The 18,358-nt window shown below is 24.2% G+C and overlaps 1 protein-coding gene and 1 long non-coding RNA gene across 8 annotated transcripts in view; one reads left to right on the top strand and one right to left on the bottom strand.

Annotated features, from left to right (window-relative positions):
- Positions 1-1,395: 1,395 nt before the first annotated feature.
- Positions 1,396-5,808, bottom strand: LOC126908108 (uncharacterized). Of its 4 annotated transcripts, none has more exons than XR_007704707.1 (7): positions 5,720-5,808; positions 3,082-5,039; positions 2,870-3,010; positions 2,610-2,687; positions 2,019-2,180; positions 1,750-1,933; positions 1,396-1,520 (listed from the first exon to the last, which is right to left on the bottom strand). It is a non-coding gene; the product is annotated as an uncharacterized LOC126908108 (long non-coding RNA). The 4 variants fall into 4 exon arrangements; XR_007704705.1 differs by having other exon boundaries at positions 1,397-1,520; positions 2,621-2,687; positions 5,720-5,807; XR_007704706.1 differs by having other exon boundaries at positions 1,410-1,520; positions 2,621-2,687; positions 3,082-3,265; positions 5,720-5,734.
- Positions 5,809-5,982: 174 nt separating this feature from the next.
- LOC126908081 (uncharacterized) overlaps positions 5,983-18,358 on the top strand; it is a 25,121-nt gene continuing 12,745 nt past the window's right edge. The window contains exons 1-11 of one of the 4 annotated variants that reach the window (XM_050689938.1): positions 5,983-6,128; positions 6,459-6,706; positions 6,774-6,967; positions 9,097-9,257; positions 13,017-13,294; positions 15,969-16,099; positions 16,162-16,270; positions 16,338-16,535; positions 16,616-16,791; positions 17,901-18,023; positions 18,182-18,323. In XM_050689938.1, coding sequence (XP_050545895.1) covers positions 6,470-6,706; positions 6,774-6,967; positions 9,097-9,257; positions 13,017-13,294; positions 15,969-16,099; positions 16,162-16,270; positions 16,338-16,535; positions 16,616-16,791; positions 17,901-18,023; positions 18,182-18,323 — 1,749 coding nt within the window. In that variant the 5' untranslated portion in view covers positions 5,983-6,128; positions 6,459-6,469. Of the gene's footprint in view, positions 6,129-6,392; positions 6,707-6,773; positions 6,968-9,096; positions 9,258-13,016; positions 13,295-15,968; positions 16,100-16,161; positions 16,271-16,337; positions 16,536-16,615; positions 16,792-17,900; positions 18,024-18,181; positions 18,324-18,358 lie in introns of those variants that run through there. The other 3 variants (XM_050689939.1, XM_050689937.1, XM_050689936.1) reach the window with 3 other exon arrangements.

Raw genomic sequence — 18,358 nt, 5'->3', positions numbered from 1 at the left:
TCTGAATCATTTAAATTTTGAAAATGAATATTTATATAAATAATTTCAATACAACATATAAATGTGACACAAGTTTAAGTTCATATAAACTAAAATACTTAATGAATTAGGAACTTAAAGGTGTGCATCTATTCATATATTTATAATAATAACCTACTTAAACATTTATAACAAAAGATGAAACACATTCAACTAGCGATGATTTCGCAGACTTTTTGTTTGTTTTCATTTGAGATTTAGTTAGTACTAGATATGGAATCAATAGAAGTTTCAATGCGTAGCTTGTTCTAGTATCTAAATAAAAATTAATTTAAACTTAAAATCATGATTTCCTATTTTGTTTGCTTTGTTGATTTGGGGCGTAATCATATAAGTTTAAGTATTATAATTTTTAAAATGTTGTAATACAGCATTTTTACTTTAGTCATGGAAATCAGTACTAACTTTATTAAGGTTCTTATATATCATTAACTTGTACATTTTTTAAATTATAGTATTCAACTATTGCTTTTAGTTGTTTTGGCTGTTTTGATAGGTGATTTTTAAATAATTATAGCTGTCATATGACAGAGTATAAAAATTTGGATGGAATTATCAATGTAGGAAGTGTTTTAAATAGTAATAAAAGTGATGATAGTGTAAATGTGCAAACTAATTCTAATAAATTTTCTTCAAATTTCAAGTATGGAACATACATATGGAATCAATAGAAGTTTCAATGCGTAGCTTGTTCTAGTATCTAATGAAAAATTAATTTAAATATGATTTGTATCAAAAATTAAAATAGTAATAACAACTAAAATATACAACTAATAATTTAAAATAGATTTTGGAGATTCATACATTTAAATTTTACATGTTAAAATAGATGAACTACAGTGACTCACTTATCATGCACTACTTAATTAAACAAAAAATAAAAATATTGGTTTCTTTTAGTTCAAAATCTAAAATTTATTATTGATCATTAACCAAAGTAATTTTCTTAATTAAATCATACCCTGTAAAATAACATATATTATGAATTAACTTTTAAGGAAATATACTAATGAACATATAGATTAAACAAAATATAAATGAAAACACAATTGAAATTAATGGATTAATACTTAGCAGAGCTGTGAACTATATTTATCACTTATATATGAGTATTTCAAATACACCAAGTCTGAGGATTATTTATAATAAGTTAATAAAATGGCATAACATTTTCTTTATAAAGACTAGTTTAATCCCAGGACTTATAATTATGTCTCTGGTTAAATTACAATATTAACTTTTAAAATAAAGGTGCATAAAATTCACAGGATAGATAATTAATAATTATACAATAATAACTTGCATTCAGTTGTATAGTATCAAGTTGTTTTAATAAGTCATTAGCATAATTATCTTTCACTAAATTTCTATGTAAGCGCAATAAGTTATTTGAAAACAAAATCCACTTTTTAATAAAGTTTAGCCAATTATGTTAATAGTTTTTTGTTTCTGGGTATTTCATAAAAAAATCTTCAAAAAACCTAAAACAAAAATTTAAATAATAAGTAGACACAACACATTGCTTTTTTTTATAGTTTTAACCAGTATCATATTTGAAAATAAAAAGTAAAAAAAGTTGCTGATGAGATGATAGAAATATTACCTAAATTTTAATTTAAATATTAAAACATGCATTGATTACTATATTATAAAAAAAATACACATAGATAATAATATTAATTACTAATATTTATCATTTTTTTTTCTTACCAGATTATATCCTTTAGGACTACATAAAATAGGCCATGATTTAAAATTTTTAGACAAATGACGACCAGTAATGCTATTTTAAACCTCGAATTTCAGCCATTTTTATTTCCAGTGTTTTTTAATCTCATCAAAGTTAGTAAAAACCCAATTGTGCTTAACCAAACTTTTGCTGATTCAGCTTCATCTATTTTAATATTTATATTAAATAAATAAATGAATTGGATGTATTAGCATGAATATAAAACATAAATGTTTGATAATATTACTACCAGAAAATGTTAAAATTGGTAATGTTTCAGAGAAGTTTTTATTTTTTCGTTTACTTTCAATAGCACCTATGCTCCAAAACTGGCGTACACAATTTTGTCAATGTTTCACTAATTCTTCTTTTGCATAGAATTATTTTGACTTGATAGTATAAAATATACTTTCTATAAGATAAAAATAGTAATATTAAAACTCATTTTTAATTTTTTATGTTCAAAAGCATGTATAATTCTGTTTTTTTTTATTAATATATACTATTAATAGTATTAAATTCAAATTTAAAAAATAGCTATCAGTAAATAAAATAATAATGAGGTAACATGTATTAAAAACTTTTATATACATACATTTTTTAATTTTGAACTAATTTGTTAAATTTAAAAATATTATAATCTGTTTTTATTTAAAATACATTGGTTATTAAAAGGGTAGGTAATTCAAATATCAAATATTTTTCTAATTTGAAAAAGAGCTTTAATTATTAAATTTATTGACGAGTATTTGAAAAATTTATTTATTTGCATTTATCATTATTATTAATTGATTATGATAATTTAAAAAAAAAAATGTAAATTAATATAATAGTTTTAAACCTATATCCTACTTCTTGTTCTTTTGGAAGTATTTCAATGATAATTGAAGAAATTTTCCAAAATTAAAAATCAGTTCCCCTAAAACAAATATTTAATATAACATAAGTTTAATAAATAGAAATATTAAATTAGTATAAAATTAAAGGTCTATCATTATTTTAAATAAGAACTATAAGTTTTCATGCATGTTAACTATTTGAACTTACACCCATACATATTTAATTTATAAAAAATATTTAAAATAACATAGTGTATATTACCGAGCTTTGTCTTTAAATAAATAATTTATTAGGTCTCGTAAGTGTATTTTGAGCATCATTAGATAAATGTTCATGGTTTACTTTTGCATCAGTCAAAATAAAACGATCATCATTAGTTGAATACATCAAGCTCATAATAGACTAAAAGTAATACATATTTATTATTTTATAATTTGTCATATTTAAAGAATAAAATTTTATTAGTATATTACCTGCAAAGTCCATTTTATTGGTTTATATGTTCCATACTTGAAATTTGATTCAGTTAGATATAAATACGAAGAAAATTTATTAAAATTAATTAGCACATTTACACTATCATCACTTTTATTACTATTTAAAACACTTCCTACATTGATAATTCCATCTAAATTTTTATACTCTGTCATATAACAGCTATAATTATTTAAAAATCACCTATTTGTATTTAAAATAAAATTGTAACAGCCAAAACAACTAAAAGCAATAGTTGAATACTATAATTTAAAAAATGTACAAGTTAATGATATATAAGAACCTTAATAAAGTTAGTACTGATTTCCATGACTAAAGTAAAACTGCTGTATTACCACATTTTAAAAATTACAATACTTAAACTTATATGATTACGCCCCAAATTAACAAAGCAAACAAAATAGGAAATCATGATTTTAAGTTTAAATTAATTTGCAAATTCTAGGTTAGAGAACATGTAATATTATGTTTACAGTGATGTTTTGCAGGTGAATATTTATTATCAGTGATTATCGCTTATTCACCCTTCTAAAAATAACCTGTTGTAATATTTTAAATGGAATATCAACAATAGTTTTGATATAACAATAATTGTATTAGAACTAAATATTTCTAATGCTTAACTAATATTCATTAAATGTTCAACATAACTTATAACAATGGCAAAGTTAACATGATTAAATTATTTTAACTCCTCAATTACTAAAAGTTATTTTATAATAACACTCAGTCTGATAAAATTAAAACATTTTGTTTTTACACTCGTCCAGTTAGTATCTCAATTAATAATAGTGTTTAAATCAAAACAGTTCTAATATTATAGATTGGCAAATAGTATTTATATTACAATAACAATTCACAACAAATAATAATTTTTATATTACAATAACAAATAAAAAATTTCTTGATGTTGTTTTGATAAGTAATAAGCTATCCAAAAATAGTATTATTTTATATTTAAAATATTCAAAATACTACTGGGTAGCCTAATAAAGTTCGTTTTAAAATATACGATTACAACTATTATAAGAATAAATTAAAGTAATTAATATGTTGTATTCTTAAAACAAAAATTACCCTAATTAACCATTCTAAAACTTTGATTTATTGTTAAACAAAATATCTTATACACAATAAATAATAATACAAAATAATAAAGTATCTTGTTATTCGCATCCATACGATTCGATACTCATATGTACCATTTAAATTGCTTGAATAGTTTATTTTAAAAGTGACAATTTTTTTTTAAATAACAATTTATAACATTGACTCAAGTTGTTTTAATTTAATTTCTAAAATTATTAAATAGCTATCCAAGAGGATACAGAATTTTTGAGTATTTTATACTTTGTTCATTAAAAATATACAAAATTTTCAAAAACTGGGTATGCTAATTTATGATACGACGCTAAGTATATACATTAATAATTAATAATTATACCACATTGTTATTACCTATACATATAAATTATAGCATTAGTATACTTGAAATATAGTTATTTCAATAGTATTAATTGTTAAAATGAAAGAATAACAATGAATATTATAATTATGATAACATTTAATTATAATAATTAAATTAAGTACAAATTAAATTTAAATAATTTGTGACATTATATAAATAATTAATTTTTTTATCATTATACTGGATTTTAAGGACTTGTGCAATGAAGGTTTAGGCTAGAATAATTATAATTTTTCGAAAAGGCGTTAATAATAAATTTATATATCAAGAGTCTGGCTGCGAAGTGTCCTGGTGGCGGCGAAGTGTCCGGCGGCGAAACGGTCAGCGGCGAAATGGGTCAGCGGCGAATAGTCCGGCGGCGAAATGTCCGAGTCCGGTTTGTCAGACTCCCTCCCCGGAATCGAACCCTAATTTCCCGTTACGCGTAACAACCATGATATTGATAGTAACTACTATCATAACATGAAACTAAAAAGTGAAAAATAAATATAGTTTAAAAAAACACGCTTTTAAACTATATTTATTTATATTTGGTTTTAACTTTTTTTAATTAAACAAATATGTTACTTTTATACTAATCAGGAATTTAAATTGATGGAATAATTTATTATGGAAAAATATCTAATAGGAGTGATATTTAAAGTATGTTATTCAAAAGTAAAGTTGAAAAAGTTAAATTTTTGAGTAAAAGTTGCTATTTTGATTACCCCTTAAGGACAAGTTAAATGTCAGATTTTCTAAAAATTATAAATAAACAAAAAAAGTATTACACTTTTTTTGTTTATTTATATAACAATGTGGTATAACTACCTAAGGTATTACACCTTAGGTAGTTATAGAAACAAATTTATAACAGTTTTATAAAAAAAGTTAAAATTTACTGATTTTATAAATCGTAATCTTTTAGGAGATTTCAACTATTTACAAAATCGAGGGAATTTTTTTCAATTTTTGATGTATTTTTAAAAGAAATCGGTTAGGCGAGAGTTGAGAAAAATTGATAACAGACAAAAAAAATACATAATAGTAAAATTAACAAATTCTGATCTTCGCATCGAAATTAAAAACAATTTTCGACACAACTTTTTAATTATTTATTCTATAGTGTTTAAATGATACATAGTTAATGTATATACTTCATTACTCACTCTATTACTTCACTCTCAACCATATAATTTTTTATTCTTGTAAAAGAAAACTTTTATTCTTGTTTGCCATACTATGTTGTAAGTAGTGTAATGTTATTAAAATTGTTTGAAAAATAAATCATGGAAGAAAAAGAATATATGTGTCAATTATTTAATATTTTATATAATTATGTATCATTATTACCATGAATAAATGTTTATAAATAATAATTTTCAGTAAATAATTAATTTATATGTTATTGATTTTTGTAACTGCTAATGTGAATGAAAAATTTGATATCGCCACATAACAGCTAAATCCCTTTGTTAAGATAACCATAGTCTTCCGTTCATAATCGACGTTTTGATAATAACCAGATTAGAAATAAAGTCCCTTTTAGTTTGTACATTGTGTATCACACTCTTATACGTAAGTACAAAATCATGTACGTAAGTACATAAATCATTTTAAAAGAGATTCATATTAACTATTTAAATATATTATTAAGAGATTATTTGTTTTAATTTTATATATTTTTATGTTCTATATTTTTTGTTCATTAATTACAGCTGTGTTTATCAGTGTATGTGTGTTAGTGAAGTTATGTATATAACTCACATCAGCTGGTAACATCTGTCACAAAAAATTGTTGCAAATTTAATTAACACATTTGTTTGTGAAATGTTATTTGATCATTTTAGATATTAAAATGTTTAAATTAAGTTTTTTATGATAATAAAATGTATTTATTTTGCTCAGATAATAGTGTGATGGCACAAAAGGTTTGTAGCAAAGATGGCTTGTATGTGACACAATATGTATCTAGTAGTACGGCTCAAAATGTTTGTTTCATTTGTGGTAATTCAGGTCATCCTGATCAACATTGGTTACGGATAAAACCTTCTTCAACGGGATCATTAGATACTACACCATATTTTCCATTTTTGGAAATGCACGAACCACCTCAAAATTATAAAATTTTAATACATTCTAGAGAAAATAATATGGTTTGTAAAAAATATACATTTAATATGTTATAAAAGAAAAAATACTAATTTCATTACTAATATCTAGGTGGCAAGTTGTTATTTGTGTTATTCATTACTAATTAGTCAATGGGATAGATATGAACGAGATAATATACCTACAAAACAACGTGTTTACTGGTTAAAGCGCTGTGATAATGCTCCATTCACAGGAGCTGATCTTTCTACTCAAGGAGAATATGCTTGTCAATTATTTGGTTTAAGTGTAGATTTCACAAACAGGTAATTTATTTCTAACATCATCTTAGCTTTAATGCATAGTTGAGAAACTATTGGTTTTATTCTACTATATTTTTTTTTTTTTGTATCAGTATTAATTATTACTCCTACTCTTACTGAACATATTTTGTTCAACAATACATTAAATGATCATAAAATGTATTTAATTGAAGCTTTAAGCACCATAATTTTGAAAAATTCCCCTCAGTCCCAGTAATAAAGAGAAATTTACCACAAAATTGTCATAAAACAGTTAATGCTGCTATTTTTAATTTTTACTATATTTTGAAAACTAAATGGGATTATTGTAAAATTTTTATTGATAATACATCAAATATTTAGCATTACTAACAATATTCATTTTTGGAAAATTTTATCAATAACTAAAGGTATTATAAAAGGCTTAAAAATCATATCAACATTTTTTTTCTCTTTGATATTTGACACTATTACATAAAACACTACATTCTTTAAACATACATTAAATTAAAGCTAATACAATGTAATATAAGATGAAAAAATCCAGCACAGGGGGGTCGCGGCTCAGTGGTGACGAGGCATAGTTGGATTAAGTATAATGATATCTGACAGTGATTAAAATCACTATCAAAAAAAACGCTTCGATGCAAATCTTTAGATAGTGTTTAATTTTAAAAAATTGGTGGATTATTCCAAAAGTTACATGATCTGCTAGTTCCTTATAAATATCCTGATTAAGATAAAGTATGTCGAATGAAAAAAGAATTATTAAAAAATATTATTTCTCAAAAAAAATTTTGTTGATCCATACACTTTTTAATAAGTTATAACATTATAAAGTTAAAAATATTATATTGATATTATATTATATTATATTATAATATATTATATATTATATTATAATGTCTTCGACTAGATACGATTTGTGATCTTTTGACGTATCATTGAAAGAAATCGGTTCGGTGAGAGCTGAGAAAAAGTGGTAACAGACACAAAAAAAAAAACACATCTTAGTAAAACCAATACCTTCTCAGCTTCGCATTGAAGCTAAAAATAATAACTATAGGAAATTTTAATAATTTGTTAAATTTTTGATGATTAAAAAACACATGTATACCCTCTAGTCTCTATCTTTTATAAAATTTATTTATTGCAAATTGTCAATGTAGGTTTGGGATGTATAATTTGATGTTATATATCAAATTTTTAATGTTTGAATTATTATTTTAAATAAATTTCATTTGAATGCATAAAAAAATAGTACATTCAGTACCTGACATAGTGACTTTAGTATAGTTTGAACTCTGAGAGTGACTTAACTAACATTTCATTATGATCACTACCAAAAATAACTTCAATAAATTTCTCTAAAAAGAAAGTGAAAAATTTTTGATCAAAAACTTATGAATTTTTTAACAATGAAATGGAATTTTTCTTGGTGGAATTATTGTTAGGACAAGAATTTTTTTTTAATCTTATGTTTTATTTTAAAAGCTTTGATATAGGTTTAAAGGGCACAGATATTTCAGAACATTTTCATAATTGTTAAAATTGTTGTGGTATGTTTTTGTATATAAACCCTTCTTTAAATTCAGTTTTTATTATTATATTTTTTATTAAGTCAACTTAAAAGTAAGTCATTGTTTATAGTTTCCTTCATAAAATTATTCCATTAATTAATGTATTTTTAAAAAAGATTAAAAAAAATAAATAAATTTTAAAATGCAAAATTTTGTCATATTATTCATCGATTGCCCAATTTTAAGATATTTTCTAAGTAAATAAATTAGTAGAGATATATTACTATTTAATTTTTGAAGTTGATAGTTTCAACTAGATTAAATTAAAGTTCTTTTGATGTATAAAATATTCAGTGAGGATTGATTTTTATAAACAGATGAAAAAAAAAATTATGTTGAATACAATATCTTCTCAGCTTTGCATCAAAGTTAGGTAATTGTATTTTTAAATTATACATAATTTCTCTTTAATATAAGTAAAATACATAAGCTTTAATTTAATATATATATATAAAATATTTAAAACTTAAGAACAGTTATTCTAGCTAAGGATGGTCTTGACAAAAAAAAAGTCTTTGTTTTAATATTAATATATTGTATGCTATAATTGTATTTATTTTATTTTGAATGTAGTCATAAAGATACTGTGATGTCTTCTGCAATGTCACAAATTACTGGTGAAGATAGCAGAAGTACCAAAATACAACCAACGTCGATATCTAATTTATCTGATCAAATAACTCAGCTTAATGGTTCAAATATAATAAATTCAAGTACTCCTCATTCAAATCCAGGTTTTGTTTGACAATATTTTTATATGTTTATAAATGATAGACAGGAATCATAATGATTTCAGTTTTTGACAAATATTTATTTATGAATATACAGTGTAACATATTTATACCTGGTTGGAGCAAGGCCGAGAAATGTCTAATAATAAAAATAGCAGCACTCATGCCTCACCTTCAGTTATTACTTTAAATTGTTAAAAACTTTTGAAATACGGGTCCAAAAATTGTAGTTGATTAGTCATTTTCTTGAATACATGATTTTTTTATCTTGTAAGCTAGTTAAATATGTTTGTTTGCATTAAACAAAAATAAAGTTAATACCTATAAAAAATAATAGATAAATATAAAAAGTATTTTATAACATATATATATATGGATATTAAAGAATCGTTAATTTAAGTAAAATTGAGTGGCTATTCTAAAATAATCACCTTTTAGACTTGTATTGTATTTTTAAAGAAATAATAAAATTTTTGAGTTTTTAATTTATTAGTAAATGACATTAAAGTTTTTAATACAACTTTATTCGTTTATTAAATATAAAGTTTTAAAGTTTAAAATTTTTGAGTCAATATACATATATAATACACAAAGCATAACAAATACAGGTAACTAAGTAAGGCACATTGTTGTGAGTTTATAAATACACCAACTGGCAATACAGAAAGTATATCTATTGATAGTCATAATTGACAATAAACACTCCGTGACTGTGATAGCGATGTCATAAAAAACCAATTAGCTACCTATATTTGTAATGCCTCTTTTTTTTTTTTTTTTCCCACATCCGGCATGATGTGGACCGCCCTGGAACTACCGCGAGGTATTGCTTAAGGGCGGCCCACGCCGTCTAAAATTCACACCACCACATTGTGAATCAGCCCGAAATTAATCGAGAGCTGATTCACAACGTGGTGTGGCCTCCCCCGTTAGCCGGATCCCAAAAGGTGGGATCCGCTGCCCGGGCTGCACCACGTGGAGGTGGGGGCAGGACTTCGCGAGGGTTGGCTTAGATAATAATTCACAAAACACATATCACACAAAATAGAGTGAGGACAGGAGATACTTTATGAGGTCTTCTCCGGCCCTCCCACCTTCTTGGGACAGTCCCTTGACCGGTGGCCCTCCTCTTTGCACGTGAAGCACGCGCCGGTCCGGTCTGGACCGCTACTGGCCGTTTGCACGTGACCCCTTTCGAGGCACCTGTAGATATTTGTAATGCCTTATGTATTATACATGTGCATTAACTCAACAATTTTATATTTAATAAATGAATAGTTATTTTAAAAATTTATATGCCTTTTGCTAATAAATTAAAACTCAAATATTTCATTTAACTTAAAATATGTGTTCCCATTAAAAAAAATTAAGTTAAGACCCTTATAAGGGATAAGGGATGAACTTAAAAAGTATTGCCAACAATTCAAAAATATTCTGTAAGTAATTGAGTGGAGAGTTATGATAAAAAAGACTCTGTATATAATTTTGGTAATAATTAATCCTTAAAGTTTCTTTGATTGTCAAAATATGTCAGTTTTAATGTTTGATAACCTGTTAAATTCTTAATTTTTAAATAGCAAATTATCTAATTTTCGGTACATATATTATTAAATATTAATAATTGTAATTTTTTTGTATTATCCAATAAAATATTTGTTTAAATTTGAGCAGTGTTACTCCAGGAAAATGTTAGTGTTGCACAGTTTATCAACTGCTTTTATAGTGTTTTAAATAAAATAACTTTATTTTATTTTTAGTCTGTGCCTTTATTTTAGTTTTGAGTCTTTAAAAAAATGATATTTATGGACCAATTTTTACGGATAATGATTTTATATTATATAAAGCAATTTCAATTGAACACTTCATAATATACAATAAATGAGATGTGCATTCATACCGATTAATGTGTTTAAATGCTACTATTACCAATAATTTAAAAATATTAAAAAAAAATAAACAATATCATCTTTAATTAAATTTCATTAATATTTCTAAATCATTCATTATTTAATAAAAAAAATTTAATTAATGTTTGGATAATGTTACAATAGATACAAAATAAGAATAGGTACTTGGAATGTTGGAACATTAACTGGTAGAAGTAGAGAATTAATAGAAGTATTGAAGAGGAGAAAAGTTAATATTTCTTGTGTGCAGAAAACTAAGTAGAAGGGAGAGAAAGCAAGAGAAATAGATGAGTATTATAAAATAATATACTCAGGTAAGACTAATAGAAAGAATGGAGTAGGGATAATAATGAACAAGGAGATGAAAGGAAAAATGACAGAATTATAATCGTAGAGTGAATTTTTGAAAAAAGTGTTGAATGTAGTGTTTATGCACCACAAGTAGGTTGTGATGAAATAAACTAAGAAGTGTTTTGAAGAACGATGGATGAGATGATGCAAGGAATACTTAGTAATGAGGATGCGGTGATAGATGGAGATATAAATGGGCATATCGGTAATGAGAGGAGAGGATATGAAAGAATACATGGAGGGTATGGTTTTAGTGGAAATGATACTGGAGAAAGTATATTTAGTAATATATAGAAGTACATATAATGTATGGAGAAAATATTTCGCAGTATCATATGATCTTGCTATGATTAATACTTATTTTAGAAAGAGATAAGAACATTATATAACATATAAAAGTGGGAGGAATAAATCACAGAACGATTATTTTATGAGAAAGAGAGAGAACGTAAAGCGAGTAAAAGATTGTAAAGTTATACCAGGCGAGAGTGTAACTACACAACATAGACTATGGTAATGGAATTATGGTTTAGAGGGAAGAAAATATACAAAAACAGAATGAACACAGGAGAAGAATCGAGGTAGTCGAAAATTAAAAGGGGAAAAAGAGTATGTAAAGACAGTAAAATAAAATATTAAGAAAGATCGATAGGCTAAATATTGTTAAAAATATTTTATAATGACATTAACCGATTTTTTCCAGAAAAAATAATTTGTATTCTATTTAATTTTTTTTAATAAATGTATTGGAAGAATATGTTAAACTCAACCCAATCTGACTATCATTCTATATTATTAAAAGTATTCATTTTATAATAAGAGCCACAATTCTTTGAGCAATGTGATAATAAAAAATTAAAAAAAAAACCCTAATCATTTTAAGTATTTGTGGATTTCCATGTTGTAAACCCCACCCCCTTTTTTTTTTTGAGAAACCTTAATTTTTAAGTTTTAAATTAAATTAGCAACCTTTAATGACCTAAAAATTTACAGATAATTTTAACAATAAATGAGAGCTGATTTCACTTCAGTATTTTATAAATTTGACAAAAACTTTTAGGTAGGATACCTTAAGGTTATCATTCATTATTTAAGTTTTCAAATTTTTGAACCATAATATTTTTCAAAAATTTATTTAATATATTATATAAAAACAAACTAGTAATATTTTAAATAAAATTTGGTATCAAAACATATAGCATCTATTTATAAAATTTATCATTTTACACAATGTTTGTTCTTTACACCTAAAAGTTGAAGTATTATAATGAAAAAAATAACCAAAAAACGAGATGGAGGCATGTAATTGAATACGATATGAAGATGGCAATATGAGAGTAGATGATGTGAGTGATCGTGTCAAGTGGAAGTTTAAGATAAGGGTGGCTGACCCCAAGTGGTTAGGATTAAGGCGAGGAAGAAGAAGAAGAAGAATGTTTGAATAATGTTATCATCTTTTGTCTTATACTGTTTGATATATTATTTTTTTTTTTTTGTTGTACAGGTAGTTATACTAGTAGCAGTGGTACAGATATTTTAGATCTTTCAATGCCAGACAAAAATTCTTCAACTGAAGTTTGTTATGTATGTGGAGATGAGTTTCGAAGAGGTTCTTTAACACATGTTTCAGCTAAACCTTTAGTACTTGTTAACCAATCCAATCAACCTTTCTTCCCCAGTCTTATGTTACATTCTAGACCTCCTCGATCTAGACCAATGGATAGCACTGGACGTGTGCAAACATGTTCTGTTTGTCACACTCATCTATTAAACCAATGGCAGGTAAAGACAAATAGTTAAGTAAATAACTAAATCATAAAAAATAAACTAATATTAATATTAATATTTATTTTTATTAATTATTATTTATCTATTAAAAATTAAGAGTCTTAAAAAAATTATTGTTATTAGTTAATTATTAGTAAATAGTAAAAACTTCATATTTTCTATGCTATGGTTATATGTTATTCAAAAATCAATATTTTAACTATACATAGTTTACATCATTATACCCATACTCAGGAGAAAAACAAAAAGTCTAACAATCTGTTATTGAATTATTATTATTTTTAGTAAAGCAGCCCATATAGTTTAGACATTAATACATTGTGCCTTGGAATACAGGTAATAGGCTGAGTTTTAATTTAATTTTATTGAATATATCATGTTTTCCTTTCTCTCTTTACCAATACTTTAGTCATAATTTGATTATTTTTAAGATAACTGTTCTCGCAAAAACTGTTAATTAAAAAAATAATAACATATATTTTTTAATGCTTCTTAATTATATTTGTAAGCCTAACCTAATCATCAGCATCAAAAAAAATGTTCATAAACATTCTATGACCCAAATTTTGTAAAGCCGTATAATTTTTCAATAATCATTTATAGTGATTTTATTATAATTTTTAAAATTAATATTAAATACCATGCCTTATAAACCCCTGCTGAGTTAGATCCTCTCTAATGTATAGTTAAAATATTGATTTTTGAACAATATATAACCATAGCATAGAAAATATAAAGTTCATTACAAAAGTAAATATCAGAAAAAAAAATGTTGTCGAGCTGTGTTTTAATTAAAAAAGCCATCTTAAAAGAACCCAAGTTTGTGCAAATTTGTTGGAATATAATTAGTGTAAAATTAATTTACCTTAAATTATTACCTACAGGTTTAATGTTATTAATTCAACAACATAAAAAATAACTATTAGAATATTCAATATTTTACAATGTAACTATTACTTAATTGATATAATAAATGTGCAATTTTATTCCAGAACAACTAAAACTTTTTCTATATTATAATCTATTTTAAACTACATTACATTTTACATTATATATGATGTCATCCAGCCGCAGACCATGTAATAAGCAGCTGATACTGTCTAATGACTGGGAGATGAAAGGGAGTTTAGTACAATCGACTAATCTCGCGCTATGTTTAAGTTTGAGTGTGGCGCAAACACAATTAAACGCTTTTGTGTCAACAATGTGTCAAAAGATCACAAGTCATACATGGTTGAAGACATCACCCTTAAAAATTGAACATTTTTCCTTTGTTCCCCTTAAATGAGAGAAATCTCTCCAAAAATTAAAACTTTTAAAATCGGTAAATTTTGATATTTTTCAAACTTTTTTTTCTTAAAAGTGCTATAGTTTTTTTAAAATTAGATGTATAAATATGTTTATAAATACTTAAGGTATTTCCTTTTTTTTTAGGTATATCTTTTTTAGATATCTAACCTTTTATCTGGCCACAAGGGGTATTAAAAATTGCAACTATTGCATAAAAAGTTTATTATTTTAACTATTGAAAATGTTCTTAAAATACTGAGCCTCAAACATTAAATTAAATTAAATTAAAGCTTATGTTACATACTATAAATTAAAAAAAAAATTCCTTTATGACTTATCACCTATGTGCATATAATTGCCGTGGTTAAAAATCATGCTATTTTTATATTAAAATTTTTGATTTTATATTTTAAATTTTAAATTTCTATAATTTTTTTAAAATGTATGTATTTTATACATACTTCTTACATACTTTTTTTAAAATCTGACCATTTGCTCATATAGAAGAGTTCAAAACTTGAAACATGTATAAAAAGAAGTACTATTTCGACTAAACTTTTAAAAATGTTCTGGAAATACTATCGAGTTAAAAGACATGTTAAATTAAATCTTGTGCTATTTATTATAAGTTAAAAAAAAAAAAAATTTTAACATTTTGTCTTCAATATATAAAAAGCTTCTTAATGTAAACAACAGATATTATTGTAGTGTAAAAAATCATCATCGAGAGAAATCCAATAAGGCTAAAAGACTTATATTAGTAGATAGGGGTAAATATCCCATTTAAACCCCTCTTTTAAAGAAAGGTAGCATAGTGGGGTTGTGCTACAGTATGGTTAGGGTATAGTTGAAACATGTTGGATGATATCTGACAGTAATTAAAATAGTGAAAAATGCTTAGATTCAAATCTGTGTCGTTTCATTTTAGAAAAAATTGTTGAATTATTCCATAAGCAACAAAAACTCATATATTTTTATTTATGTCCTGATTATAAGTTTTATAAATTTAATACATAGATTTTTTTATATATTACATTGAGGGGAGGTACTGCACATGTGTGCATTCACCCTCTAACCCTCTATTTATCAAATAAATTCAATTATAAATACTTATTAAAATTATAATAAACTATAACTAAATTAATTAATTTAAATATCTAAATATGTGATATAATATATTTTTGCTTGGTCTCATTAATTATTAGACTAAACAATATTAAATATTATTATTAATTAAATGAATTAATGGGTCTAGTTTAACTTACAATCACCTATTATATAACTGCTGTAAATAAAGTTAAATTAATTTATTAAAATTTGTTTAATGAAGTTATTACTTTTTATTTATTTTAGTCTATTGTAAATTTTACTTTCTTAGGTTTACACATCAAAAGGCATTCCTCATGGAGAAAGAAATTATATTCTCCGTAAAAGATTGATTCCTTTTATAGATACATCTACTTTTATTTGCTTTACTTGTTCACTTGAGTATCCTTTACTATCAATGAGGTATGTATAATTACAAATATGTTTATATTTTATTTTATTGTTAAATATATTTTTTGTTACAGAACTCTATACTGTTATCCAAATAATAATCATAAACCTTACTATCCATCATTAACAAAAATAAAAACTCCACCTGGTGCCCTTCCAATATCATCACAGGGCACAGTTCAGGTTATCAGATTGAATAAAATAAACTATTTGTCTAAAATAAGATATTAGCAATTTATTTATCATTTAGGTATGTGCTGTTTGTTTTAAATCTGTTCCTCAAAAACATCAAGTTACTATGTTGATGGATTTACCAGTTGGTTCATCTACATCTCCATCTCTTTTATCAGCTAAGTCACCTGATATTCGTTTTCGACCTTATGATATAACCAAATCAAATAAATTTCATTCACTTACTAAATCAGTATCACATCAAAGTACTTCAAATGTTAGTTAACATTTTTAGTTGTTAATTATTGAGAATTATATTTTACCTAGTTATTTTAATTGATTTATTTATTTGTACAGGTTACTATCGATTTAACTGATAATGAAGGAACTGATTTTATTTTAAATAGAAATAGCTTTAGATGCTATGTTTGTTATGAAATGCAACCTCATTCAAAATTAAAATGGCTGTCTACTACTACTGAAGGGATGAATTCTCATGCTATGCATTTTCCTTGTCTCAAAGAACTATCGAGGTTAATATTGATGATATAGTACATAAATTTGTACAATTTTTTATATAAACTGGTATTTTGTTATATGAATTAATATCAAAAGTTATTTTTACCTAAATTCACTAAACTAAATTTTATTACAAGTTCCTGAAATATGACTAAAGTATTCTAAATAAATTTAACCATTAATGTGTTATCAATAGGGCTCAAATTTCAATGCATTTTGATTTTTTCTATTTATCGTAGATAATGCTCTTCAAACACTAAATTTAAATAATGAGATTAAGATTTACTAAAAACAAAACATTTATTTGTTTTTTTTTTTTTTTTTTATCGCTTATTTAGATATACCATAAAGTGAAATCTTAAATAAATTCATTTAAAAAAATGATTTATAACGAACTTTTTTTATAAGTAATGAATTTACTAATTGTGCTTTTAAATTTTATATATTTTTTAAATTTATAATTTATATTTTATATTATGAATTATGGTTTATTGAAAATGGAAATTAATATTTTTTTTACATATGATTATTTTTATAATGACATTTGTTTACAGATTATAAATATATATATGCTCTATTTAAAAAAAAATGTGATATTTTTTAATGCTTTTTGTATGAGTATTTATGTTTGAGCCCTAGTTAAATTAAATTTTAATCTTTACAATTTATGTTATTTAAAAAACTAGATGAAGAATTAAACAAAAATTTTTATTTTTTAAAAGTATCAGAATAATTGATGACAATCGTTTTTTTAATAGTTTTCTTACATACTGAAAATACTAAGCTACCATTACAAAATTAATTTTAGTAATATATTATTTTTTGTAAATAATAACCTATAATACTCTTAACTAGAACTTTTTAGGAAAAAGTCATTATTGATAATTAAAAATTAATTAATTAATAATGTTTAAAACTTTTCTAAAGGTAGAAATAAGATAAAGGGGTTAAAAAATACAGTTGAGAAGTACAAAGAAAAAAATTATTGCTGTATGGTTATTTTATGAAAAAAAGTCTTACTAATGTAAATGGAGAAGTGTGAAACCATAGTGTTAATAAATTTTTTATTCTATTAATATTTTTGTGTTGAATAGAAAATAAAAAAAAACATAATTAATTTTAGAGCTTCTGAGAGTACTTGCATTGAATCTCAAGGAAGAGTTTTATCTTGTACAAATTGTACTCAGCAATTAGCTGCCCAATGGAATTCTATGGAAAGTAATAGGATTCCTTTAGAACATAGAAGGTATAACTCATAATTTTATTAAAATATTTATTTTTATATTTTTAAGTGGTATAATAAATACATTTTATTTTAAATGAAAACTGTCTTAAATTTAAGCTATATTTTTTATGAGAAACTAACCTGAATAAATTTAATTCATTCAAAACTTTTTTTTAAAGGTATAATGTTCCTAGTTTGGGTGATAATAATTATAACTCTCAACAAATTTCCAATCGAAATGAAATTTCATCTATATATTGTTTCTTATGCAGCTACCATTCAGATTTAACTTATGCCAGAGTTCTATACAGTCATCCACAAGTATTTTTAATAATTTTAATAATATCAATATGCTT

Source organism: Daktulosphaira vitifoliae, unplaced genomic scaffold (genome assembly GCF_025091365.1).
Source record: "Daktulosphaira vitifoliae isolate Bord-2020 unplaced genomic scaffold, ASM2509136v1 Scaffold_5, whole genome shotgun sequence".
Taxonomy (NCBI): domain Eukaryota; kingdom Metazoa; phylum Arthropoda; class Insecta; order Hemiptera; family Phylloxeridae; genus Daktulosphaira; species Daktulosphaira vitifoliae.
The sequence above is the reverse complement of the archived record's forward strand: the minus strand, read 5'-3'. Positions and strand labels throughout refer to the sequence as shown.